General features: G+C 39.2%; 1 protein-coding gene across 5 annotated transcripts in view; it reads right to left on the bottom strand.

The window, feature by feature from the left end:
- The window catches only part of DENND4C (DENN domain containing 4C), a 115,344-nt gene that overhangs the window by 13,282 nt on the left and 89,260 nt on the right, over nt 1–12,802 (bottom strand). For all 5 annotated transcript variants that reach the window (XM_072597047.1, XM_072597044.1, XM_072597045.1 and 2 more), the window contains 5 exons: nt 10,802–10,948; nt 7,501–8,663; nt 4,379–4,556; nt 3,448–3,557; nt 2,390–2,565 (listed from right to left, as the gene is read on the bottom strand). In XM_072597047.1, coding sequence (XP_072453148.1) covers nt 2,390–2,565; nt 3,448–3,557; nt 4,379–4,556; nt 7,501–8,663; nt 10,802–10,948 — 1,774 coding nt within the window. The remainder of the gene's footprint in view (nt 1–2,389; nt 2,566–3,447; nt 3,558–4,378; nt 4,557–7,500; nt 8,664–10,801; nt 10,949–12,802) is intronic.

Raw genomic sequence — 12,802 nt, forward strand, 5'->3', positions numbered from 1 at the left:
CCGTTTGTATCCACATCAATATACCCCTGACCCCCAATACTCTGGTACTTAATACATCTTTGCCAAACCCGATGTAGGGCATCAAGGCAGAAGCCCATTGCCACCATGCCTTACTCTTGGTCAGCTATTTTCAAACCCAAGAATGACAGAGAGAATGCTGGATTTGGAGTCAGGGGACCTACATTCAGTTCCAGCTCTGCTATTTATCTCCTGTGTGACTCTGGGTAAGTCACAAAATCCATAACCCTTAGTTTGCATATCTCCAAAATGAAGGGACAGGAACAGATGCTCTCTATCACGCTGCTTTTGTGCTTTTTTGCCGCTCTACCACGGCCTCAGAAAACTCAATGGGAAAGTCCATCTCACAAGAACTAATGATCCCTGTACTCACTTCAGCAGTGACCTTTGCCCTAAACACCTCCATTCCAAGAGGACAGGACAGAGGCCTCCTTGGATGTCATATTTCCTACTCGTCTATACTGATTTTAGACTTCTGTGATGTCTCTACCATGCCCCAGTTTAGGTCTCCATCCCCACTTATGAGCTTTCTTTCTTGTTATCTCCCCTCATTAGACTGCAAGTTTCATGAGAGCAGGAATTGTCTTTTTTTCTTTTTATATTTGTATCCCCTGAATTTAGAAAGTACTTGGCACATAGTGGATACTTTATGTTTACTGACCAAGATGAAGACAAAGGTACCTTCTAGTTCTCCTTAGTTCCTAAAGGTCTGACCTCTATGCAGATGCTCCCAAATCTACATATCCAGGCCAAGTCTTTCTCCTGAATGCCAGTCCTCCATCACAGACTGTCAGAAGGACATTTGAATGTCCAAAGGCATCTCAAATTCAATCTATCCAAGATGGAATTTATTTCCTTTCTCACATAAACCTGCTTCTCTGCCATATTTGTTGAAGAAACTACCATCTCTCCAATCACTCAGGTTCAAAACCATCTCTTCCTCCTCACTTGCCATATCTTGCCAATTCTATCTCCATAACACGTCTAGTTTTCATCCTCTTTTCTCCATTCACAGAGCCACATCTTACATAGGTTAGGCCCCAATCCCCTTGAACTAGCACTGGGTTGTTTACCTTTCTACATATCCAGAGCCTAACAGACTGACTTCAGAGACAAAACATCTGAGTTCAAGTGCTACCTCTGACAGTGACTGTGTGATTCTTGGTGAGTGCTTTAGTTTCTCCGTGTCACGGGCAACTCTAAAACTAGACATTACAAAGCAGGGGACAATCTGCACTTAGACTAGCAAAATTTCAAGTGTGGTAAGAAAAAAAATCCCCAGCACCTTCCACATAATAGGGGCTTAACAAATGTTGCTGAATTTCAGCGCTGAAGGAGACCTTAAATGTCATCTAGTACAACCAGTACTTGAATAAGAATATCTTCAACCAGATACTTAACAAGTCATCACCACCTATATTTTGCTTGAAGAAATCCAAGAAGGGGAAACCCAACCCCTAACAAATTCTGTTACAGCTGATATATACATATGGCCTATAATCATCACTAAAAGGATGGATTTACTGGCTTATACCACAAAACAGTAGGCATCATCAAGGCAACAGGGTTTAAATCCTCATGGGATTAAATATGGGTGCAATGGTAAATGCTAAACGATTGGCTCATGAGGAGAAAGTGTATGCACAACACACTTTTTAAAAGTTTAATCTGCATCATTAACATGTTTTACATCATTTTCTTAATTCCAGACAATCAACCAAACAATAAATTAAGCCTTGATCTGTAGGGATTTCCAAGGTGTAAATGCTCAAACTGAAAACATAACAACCTGCTCAAGAGATCAGTTCATGCTGGTTTCCGCATAGTCTGAGCTAGAAGTCAACCTCCGGGAAGAAGGGGTAAAAAAATCAGCTCAATGTCAACAAAAATGAAAGCCTACTTAATCCCTCCACTAATATATTGCTTAAATGTTTACTTCTCATCATGAGGAAGAAGACAGGAAGTTAGAGATAATTTTGTTTTGTCTTTCTTTTTGTGGTGCTTGTTCCAGCTATTAACAACTTATATTATTAATCACTATTATGCCACTTGTTCCAGCTATCAACACAGAGTGGGTAGAGGCAAGAAATTCAAGAGAAATCAATGTTTCTATATGCTAATTTTAATTTATATTTGGGGGGACAGAAATATCTCAAAATAATCTCCAGAATGAGATTTTTTTTTTTTGTTATATCCAGATTTAAAATATTTGAGCTCTCTATTACCAGAGAGAAAATGGCTGTAAATTTAAAAGCCTTATCTGCCAGTCTGAGGCACAGGAGAGGAGAAATACTGAGAATATTTTAAGTCTTCCTATGTGTTTCTCTGAATGAGCTTTCCATTTCCATGATCTTTTTAGAGATGTACTAACCTTGCAGAGCCTCGTAAGTCTTTAAACTCCACATTAAGGAGGGGTAAGAAGTTGCTTTTACAGAAAGGACAGGTGGTATTCAAATTTGAATCATCTGCAGCCCATCCAGCCATAATTTCTTCATCATAAACCAAAGCACCACAAGCTGTACATTGAGAACAACTAGACATCAAGACCTGAAAGTAGAAAAGTATACAATTCTGAAGTTTTATAAAAAATGTTAATTTTTAAAAGTAATACCTCTACTAAAGATACTTTTTTCAGATTTTAATGACCAAAACTGGAATTTTAACTGATTATTTTCTTCCACTGAAGAACAATGTGTGGTGAGATCAAATTAAGCTGTAAAGATGTAAAACCCCACTTGTAGTTTAAATATATGCACTAGCTCACTATTCTAATAAAGACATGCTTATTTTTAGACAAGTCAAGAATCTCAGAAAGTAAAAGGTGACACGTCATCAGTAATGACATCTCTTAAATAGGTCACTCTCTTTAGATGGATGCTGAGTTGTGGTTATTTTGTTCTCAAATTTCCAAGAAGGATTGGAAATTATTTTGTTATTTTGAGAGCAATTTTTACTCACACAAAATTAATTTAGTTTTGATCATATGTGCCAATTTTTAGTCAATTCAAATGAGTCATATACACTGTAAATACCAATTATTTTGTTAAAGATGTCATTTTGTAAAGGCAATGTTTATTAATCTCATGTAATTACTGAACTATTAACTTTGTATAACTTCTACTACACTTTCCATCTTACCTTTCTTAATCATTGATGAAAAATAACTGAACTAAAAAGTAATTCTGAGTTTTCCATGTGTTTCTAACAGAAAATCACTACCAAGTTCAGAATTTCAACAAGCTGCTGATAAAGCTTCCCTCAAGGCCCTATGCTTCACAAATCAAGCAGGGTAAACCTATTATCTGTCTTAAAGTAGGACACTTTAAGCATGTCTTCATTCAATTTTGCTTACTTGTAAAATATGAAGTTTTACTTTTATAAGGACAGGACTAAAATACAGTTTTATCGCAGAATGCAATTTATTTTTACCTCCATTGCACAGTTTTGGTAGATGCTGGACATGCTGGTATTTTGAGAAGATCCATGTTCTGACTTTTCAAAGTCTTGCCCTTTCATGCCTCTTGCACATGGGATTTCACCTGCAAAGACACAGTTACTAATAGTGCACAACAGAACCACAGGAGAAGAGAATTAAACTGCAAAATCCCTAAGTGTAAGCAAACTATAGTCATGAACATTAAAAAACCTTTCCTCAAATTCAAATAGAAAATTGTGTTAGAGACACTATTCAAAATCCTATTTTAAATTTTCTTGGATTTGTTGGAAAATACACCCACACACACACACATACACACACACACACATGCAGAGACTTATTTTTAACTTCACATAGAATTAAATGGAGTGGTAAAATATTCTACTATATCAGGGAACTTGTCCAACTAAATGTATTCTATGACAACTACATTTATTTTAAGGATATTTCTTTCACCAATCTAAATCACAATACTTCCAACCTCCAGAGCACTTCCCTCAATTTATACTTTATAAGATGATTATGCTGGAGGATGAGGTGGATTATCCTTTGTCTGTTCCTCTCATGATAACACTCCCTAAACTTAGCTAGGCTGCTCCTTGGATAATAGATGTGGTCCATTTCTGGGGCTACATTCAATCAATCAACTGATAATCACTTAAGCCAATTATGCACTGGGCACTCTGTTAGGTGCTGAGGAAACAAAGACAACATGATACAGGTCCCATATGCACACTTAACCTTCCTACCTTTATAAACCCCACCAAGGCTTGCATTCTCTTGGCAAAACATTCAAAACCCCAGTGTCACCTCTACATCAGGAGACCACAGGGCTCTGATGCATGGATTTCGCTATGTTAGGGAGAATATCACCTTATACTGAATACCACTGACACATGAAAAAAAAAGGTAAGCCCTTCATACCTGTTGGATAGTGCAATTTCCCTACATCCCCACTGCTGCTGCTACTGCCAAGACTCGTGTTGCTCCGTGTGAGTTCACTGGTGACTAGCCCTGGGACACACGCTTTGGATGTTAGGTCATCTCCCAAAATATGGTCTTCTAAACCAGCGGGAAAGCTATAATCTCTGCTTGGTTCTTCCTTCAATTAAAAGAAACACACAGATACAGGTAAATACACTGCCCAAATGACATTTTTTCAGCCTTTCCACATCCATATAGCTGTCTTGTCATTAGTCATCAAAACTCAAATTTGTCAAAATTACAAACTTTTCATTGTTACATGTGAAATGTTTCCCTTTGTGCTCAGATATCAAGAGAAGAATCTGTTTTAATGCCACAACTCTACCTCAAAGCCGACACACTTGGTAAAACTATCAGAACATGAACTTCACGTCACTATTTCGTATGTTATTGAAATCGATGGCTTCATTCCCTATTCCATGTCTATCCTTATTTTCTTAAAAAAACTTTCTCTGATGTTCATCCTTCACAATGAAATTTCTTCCTCTTCCTGTTAATGGTACAGTTTGAGTACTTTTAAAAATAGGAATTTTAAAAGAATACTGGCTACCAATCTCACAGCATTTCTATTAAAATCACTGCCTTTAATTAAAAAATCCTGTGCTCAATGGCTACAATTAACAATACAAAGGGGAAGGTAGGTGGCACAGTGGATAGAGGACTGGCCATGGATTCAGAAGGACCCGAGTTCAAATCTGCCCTCACATGCTTACTAGTTGTGTGACCCTGGAAAAGTCACTTAACCCCGACTGCCTCAAAAAAAGAACAAAGAAAAACCCACAAAACTTTTCAGAGCAATTTCTAAGATATGAGAAAGACAGCCTGGTACAGCTGAACAAGCTGCAGAGCACAACACCGAAGGCTCAGACTTAAAGCCCAGCTTAGTCACCTAGGCTTGCTATGGGAACACAATTCAGGCGTATTTCCTTCCACCTCAGATTCCCAAGCATTTTACTTTGCTGCATTTACCCTTCTTCTACCAACCACAGTAACTCCAGTCTTGAGGCAGGCAGTCTGCACAAATGTCCCCTTTTCACATTCATCAAACACTCGCTCTTTGTTCTTTCTGATTCATCTTCAAAATCTACCTCTGCCACTAAATCTTCCCCTAATTAAGAGAAGCAGCCTGGCACAGTATTGAGAGAACTGGTCCTAGAGTCACGAGGACGGAATCTCCGCCTCAGAAAATCACCATCTCTGTGACCCTAAAAAGGGCCACTAGCCTCAGCTCCTACAGCCGAGAAAGGGGAACGATGTCTGGAATTGGAACTTCACGGGGTGGCTGAGAGATCAAGAGACATAATGTAAACACAGCATTTTACAAACCTTAAATCAAACAACATATATTTAGGAACAGGAGATGCAAGTATAAAGGGTGCAACAATCCGTACTACTAACACAGCTGACATTCTAATCCAGGAGACAAGTACATATAAGAAAATAATACAGCACAGAAGGTTAATAAATACAAATATATACAATATAAATACTAGATAGTTCAGTAGGGAGGGCAACAGAAGCTGAGGGGATATAGAAAGGCTTTATGCAGGAGATGGTGCTTGAGCCGAGTCTTAAAACAAGAGAGGGACTACATAAGGTTGAAATACAGGCATGTGCCAAGAGATGCGTTGTTCTGCAAAATATTGTGTCAGCTGTGAGGACCAGAATGGAGTCAGGCTGTCTACATCACAGTGAGAGAGGAAGAATAATGTCCAGCAAGACTGGAAAGATGGCTTGGGGCTGGTTTGTGGAAGGCATTAAAAGCTCAACTGAAGAGACTAAATCTGACCCTAAAGGGAAGAGGAAGCTACTGCAGCTGACTGAGTAGGTGAGTCACTTTGCAGAATCTGTGCTCAAGAAAAACCTCCTTCCTAAATGTGCAGAGGATGAACTGGAGCAGTGAGGAATCAGAGACAGGAAGATCAAGTAAGAAGATGCTGCAATAATCCATCTGAGAGATGACGGGGGCCTGAGCTATGAGAGTGGAGATGAGGGTGGGTACAAGACATGTCACGATGGAAGAAACAACAAGATTTCCTGACCGGACAGAGAAGAGAGAGAGAAAATGAGAAATCCAGGATGATGTCAGGATTAGGAACCTTTCAGAGAAATCGTGAGGTCTAGAGGGAAGGCTTGGGGGGTGGGAGGGTGCAGGGATGGGAAACAGAGAAGAAGCTTGGTTTGGGCCATGCTGAATTTAATATGTCTCTAAAACACTCAGTTTGAAATGTCTGATAAGATACTGGTGATGCAGGACTGAGGCTCAGGGAGAGACAGACTGGGGCCAGAATCATAGAAGTTGTTATTGTTAAGTAGAAGAAATAACCAGGTACTCTTAATCTGACAACTGAAGACTCTAAAAAAGTATAATGGTAAAGCCACACAAACTACAGAAATCTACTTCACATAATTTTTTTTGCATGTTCTGAACTTTTTGCTTACAAGTTTATGCAGAAATCTACTCATATACAATGGGGTGGTTAAATAATTCTTTGAAGACCATAACGGTGAAACATTTTTTAAACATTTTAAATATTTTTTGTGAAGTTTGAATTCAATTAAAAGAAATCCTTTCTAATTACACTTTCAACACTCCTTTCTTTTCAACCTTGATTTTATGATGCATTATTCACATAACTGCAAGCCATTCAAAGACTTGCAGAGGGGTACTTCATTTGGATCAAGTGAAAATGTAGATGAAAATGATTTGAAAACTGCTTATAAATATAAGGTGAGGCACAGCTAGGTGGTGCAGGGGATAGAGCACCAGCCCTGGAGTCAGCAGGATGTGACTTAAAATCTGGCCTCAGGCACTTAGTAGCTGTGTAACCTTGGGCAAATCACTTAACTCTGATTGCCTAGCAAAAAAAAAAAAAAAGGTAAAATCTTGGTTCAAGTGTTTAAGGAAAGAAACCTTGAATTCTTAGTCTATTACTGTACAGACCTATGAAAGCAAGAGCTCCAATACTTTTGTATCTCATTTTTTAAAAAAATTACTACATAAGATCATACAAAACAAAAATTCTGATTTGTGGTAAATATACAATAAAGAACATTCTTACCTCATCATCTGAATAATTATAAGCAGAAGCCACAGCTCCCCACATCTTACTGGCTACTGTAGCTGCTTGTTTCATACCAGACTTCAGAACATCTATCTTGGGTCCAGACAAAATATTATCCAGCTTTATTCCTGACAAAGACGTGACTACGGAGCCCAAAGATCCGTGTTGTGAAGAACGCACAAGTGCTGACAAAGATGTGGAGCGCTCTTTTTGCACTCGGTGGGGAGCCTGCTGTTTGGAGTGTCCTGTGAAGGTTTTTGACCTGGATACAGAAGGAGGGCTCTTCTGCTTTTCAGTTTTTTCTCGAAGTGGTGGACTGTGATCCAAGGGCAGGCTAGACCGCCGCTCTAAAGAAGGAGTGAACACCCCAGATACACATTCTGCTGACCCTCTGCTTTCTCGTTTGTGTAACTCCATGCTGGAAGACTTGCTCCCCAAAGGACTTTTCAAATTCATGTAGCTCTCTATCTCATCTGCTAGATTACGTGCCACAACTGGAGACAGCGTCTTCTCCTCAGAGTCAGAAGGCTTTGCTTCTATACATTCAGTGGCTAACAGAGACAGAGGATCAAGCCCAGTTTCAACATCCTCCCTTTCAATCAGTTTGGCTCCACTATAAGAACTATTTCTTTTGTTTATTATATATTTGGGTTCTATTTTTAGGTCTTTGGACTGACTGCCACTCCACGGCTCTGTAAGTTTATGCTCTGCCATGACGACTACAGCTGCACCATCACCATCATCACCAACAGCATCTGGCTGCTCTTGCCCTTCCTCCAGCATTCCCAGGCCTGGAGATGATTTATGCTCTGATGCCCAAAGCCCTGCCCCCACAGAAGGCTTTGAGTTGGCCGGTAGGCTACTTGTACCATCTATACTCTGGTCTCTTTGAAGTTGTGGTGTCTTATTATAGGACAATGCTGCAGTGAGGATCTTGGCATCGGCTCCCATCATTATTGCCATTTCACTAGAATTTGAGTCCAAACTGCTCTTTTTTAGCAACATTCCAGCTCGACTTTCAGAGCTAAAACTACAACTCCTTTCTGAAAAATGTTTTTGTCTTTTCTCTCCTTTGTCACTAGTTTTCAGATTAGATACCTCGGGGAACACCGTATCCTCAACAGAATCCTGAGCAGAAAATAGTATATTTGATGTACTACCTAAAAGAGAAAGTATATTGTTAAAATTTGTTCCCAAAATGTTAATAGATGTTGAGTTAAATGAAGAATCAGGTACAAATTTAAGACTGGATCAACAAACATTGCTGGCAAACATATAAAGTAGTCTCTTAAATATCAGGAAACCATGAGTTTCCTATTTTAAGCAGAATACTAAAAATGAACAAAACTTAAGTGTCTACAATGTCAGCATAAGTCAAAAAAAAAAAATAGATGACAAGAAACTCTCTTTTGGTTATCTCCTAATTTCAGATTAAGATTAATGGAAAAACTAAGTAGATACTTCCTTACCCCCTATCCCCTCAGTATACAAACATAGAGAAGAAAGACCCTTCATGTAAAAGGAAAGGGATAACAGTAAATGTGCAGAGAAACAACCCAAATTTCAAAATGGTGATAAGATCTCCAGATAGATGAGCAAAGGGGTAGAATATTCCAGTGACAGTGGGAATCTTTTCCATACTGGGGAAAGGAAGATGAAATCTTGTAAATTTCACCAATAGAAAGATCTGCTTGCTCCCAATTGAAATCACTTATTAAACTGAGCAAGAGTCATTTGCTTTTGCTTTTCAAACAAAGATCTCGTAAGAACTTTGGATAAATTCCACAACAATCAACATTTTCATTACATTGCTTCCCAGAATTATACACTTTTTTCATCTTTCCAAATCATTGTTAAGTGGTAATTAACATGGCTTAAGCATCAGAAGAATTCAACTTTTAGATGGATTAAAAAAAAATTTTTTTTTAGCACTTGGACTGATGCCTTCAACCCAACCTTTCACAACCACTGAGAAGCTGAGGCACCTCTAGAATGTTAATTCAAAGTTATCTTATTTACTGTAGATTGCCTTCTGCAATGAACTAAACATAAAAAAAAGTGGGCATGTCAGGTCTAGATAGGAGTAGGTAAGACAGGGGAGAAGAGAGAAAAAATTTAATTACTGTTTGATATTCCTTGGCGTATTTCCTATCGTACTGGTCTGTCAGGTTTTGATACAAAAGATCCTAATAACCTTTTAGTAAAAGAACTGAATTAAGAGGTCACCTAGGATAAATTTCAAGACTCCAAAGTCATTTCTATCTCTGCCTTCCCTTTTTTCCAACACTGAAGGAGAAGAGGTACAAAAGCTTCATAACAAATATAATAAGAAAAGAGAAGAAGGAAGTTCACTCTGCATATAGTCATTAACAAAATAAACTTTACTCATTTTTCTGTTATATTTTACTCCATGGGATTTTCTACACACACTACAGCTGACTTCACCAAAATCACAGGATTTAGAGAGAGCTTAAATAACCTGCCCAAGGCCATACATGAAACAAGTTGCACAGCTGGGATCTGAACCTAGTTCCTGTCTCCCAATTCAGCACTCTTTGCACTGTACCATGATGCTTTTCGATGAGTTAGTGCCATCATCAAATGAGGACACAGAAGAGGTGTCAAACTCAAGAGAAGTGTCACGGGGAGAGGCTGCCACAGAGAATGCAGTCACCTCATGGATACATGGCCAACTGTGCATTTTCAACTATAACCCATTAGAAATTTAGCTTCCTTACAGAAAACAGACTGATAATCAAATCAAATGGCTCCATTAGAGAGAGATGGTTTGAGGTTCTCTTCCCTTTTTCCCTCAGGTTGAGGGATGTGGCAGCAGACAGAAGAGCATGACTACTTTATCACTTATCTGTTCCAGAAAAAACATGATAGTCTTTGGTTCTTCTTGCTGGCTCTAACAAGCAGGAACAAAGAGAAAATTTTTTCCAACAGAGAAGGCATGCCAAAAAACCCCTTAGTTTACTCAATCTTTGTGGTCAGAAACCGAACATTCAATAAATAAATTACTCCTTGTGCTTTTTATTGTGGGCAAGTAAATATTTACTGTCTCATTCTGTTCAAAACTGATGAACTTTTATATACTTTTCACTGGATTTTCAGTTTAACATACTTTAATGCTCTTGTTCCATTATGGGTCAGAATTCTTTCCTGTTCTTCAAAATATCAGTCACCACCAACTGAACAACTTCATACCACTCAGACATGTTTTAAGTATACCACCATAGGCCATTTCAACCTGTATCATGTTCAAACTGCCATATTAGATGATAAAGTGACTCACTGGTGCTACTTTTCCGGCTGCTGATATCAAAAATGCCTGATGGAACCTTCACAATACTGCTTCCTGATGTGGGTGCTTCTGCAGAATTAAAGGGCTCTGGACTCAGCTGCTGGAGCTTTTCCACAAAAGCAGGGACATCAGAAACTTCTAAAAAAAAACATCAAAGATATGGGCAGGAACAATAAGAAAAGCAAATTTTAAGTTTCTGTTTTCCCAAATAAGGCAAATATTGCAAATCCAAGAGCATTTGAATATTAATAATGCCAGGACCAATCTACTTCATGCCACTCTAACATTAACCAAACTGAGAATGCACTTGGAAGGAGCTCCTAAAGGTGCAGGCCCTTGCTTTATGTGCAAGATAGGAGCGGAGCTTGTTAGAGCATAGCTGTATACCAAAGGCTAGGAAAGATTATTCACTACATTCCACCTTCACACCTATCAGAATAGGAGTCAGGAAATCATAATCTTCAACACCACTCAGATGAATGATCAGGCTCCATAATCACTCCCAGTAATACTTAGAAAATCAGGTCATTTTAACCCCAAAACAAAGACGACCTTCCCTACAGCATAAGAAACCTGTGTGATTTCTGACAGTATAGCATAGTGTACTATAGTATCAAACTCAAATGGAAAGAACTCCCGAGGGGCAGAGCCAAGATGGTGGAGTAGAAGGACAGACCTGTAGAAGCTCTCCCCCCACAGCCCATAAAATACCTGTAAAAAAATGACTATAAACAAATCCCAGAGCAGCAGATGCCACAAAACAACAGAGTGAAAGAGATTTCCAGCCCAAGGCAGTCTAGAAGGCTGACAGTTAAGGTCTATCGCACCAGGTTTGGAGCGGAGCACAGCCCAGCCTTGGCCACATGGCGTGGCATAGACAGGACCAGAGCAGGTTTCAGGGCACACAATCACAGGCAGCAGCTGCGGTTCCCATATTTCTCAACCCACAAATCAAAGACAGCTTCAAAGGTCAGTGAGAAAGCTCTTTCACCTGGGTGAAAATGGAGCACAGTTCTCCCCTAGCCCCAGCCCCAGGAGGTGGCACCGTCCATTTTTGGAGTCCTCAACCTAAAGACCCTGGGGGAATTGAGCACTGATCTGGATCTCAGCCCTGAGTGGCAGCCCTGAGGTGAGGAGGAGCCCTGACTGGTGAAGCTGGAGGAGGCTCTGGAAAGGAATCCTATTCATAGATAGCAGAAAAGCTTATGGTTGCTCCGAGACCAGAGCACAGGCCAGGAGAGGAGTAAACTCCTCTCCCTTGATTGTGCCACCTTGGAGGAACTGAGAACTCATAGGTTCCTAGAGTATACCCTCCACTTGAAAAAGGACTTAAAAGTCAAGTAACTGGCTGGGAAAATGCCTAAAAAAGGGAAAAAAAAAATAAGACTATATAGAAGGTTACTTTCTTGGTGAACAATTATTTTCTTCCATCCTTTCAGATGAGGAAGACCTAAGCATACCATCAGAGGAAGACATAAAAATCAAGGCTTCTGCATCCAAAACCTCCAAAATAAATAGGCAATGGTCTCAGGCCATGGAAGAGCTCAAAAGGATTTTGAAAATCAAGTAAGAGAGGTAGAGGAAAAATTGGGAAGAGAAATGAGAGCGATGCAAGAAAATCGTGAAATGTGAGCGATGCAAGAAAATCGTGAAATGTGACTCAACAGCTTGCTAAAGGAGACCCAAAAAAATGCTGAAGAAAATAACACCTTTAAAAACAGACTAAGCCAAACGGCAAGAGTTCCAAAAAGTCAATGAGGAGAAGAATGCTTTAAAAAGCAGAATTAGCCAAATGGAAAAGGAGGTTCAAAAGCTCACTGAAGAAAATAGTTTTTTAAAAATTAGAATGGAGCAGATGGAAGCTAATGACTTTATGAGAAACCAAGAAATTACAAAACAAAACCAAAAGAACGAAAAAATTGAAGACAAAGAAATATCTCATTGGAAAATAGATCCAGGAGAGACAATTTAAAAATTAAGGGACTATGATCA

Source organism: Notamacropus eugenii, chromosome 3 (genome assembly GCF_028372415.1).
Source record: "Notamacropus eugenii isolate mMacEug1 chromosome 3, mMacEug1.pri_v2, whole genome shotgun sequence".
In the NCBI taxonomy this organism is placed as follows: Eukaryota; Metazoa; Chordata; class Mammalia; order Diprotodontia; family Macropodidae; genus Notamacropus; species Notamacropus eugenii.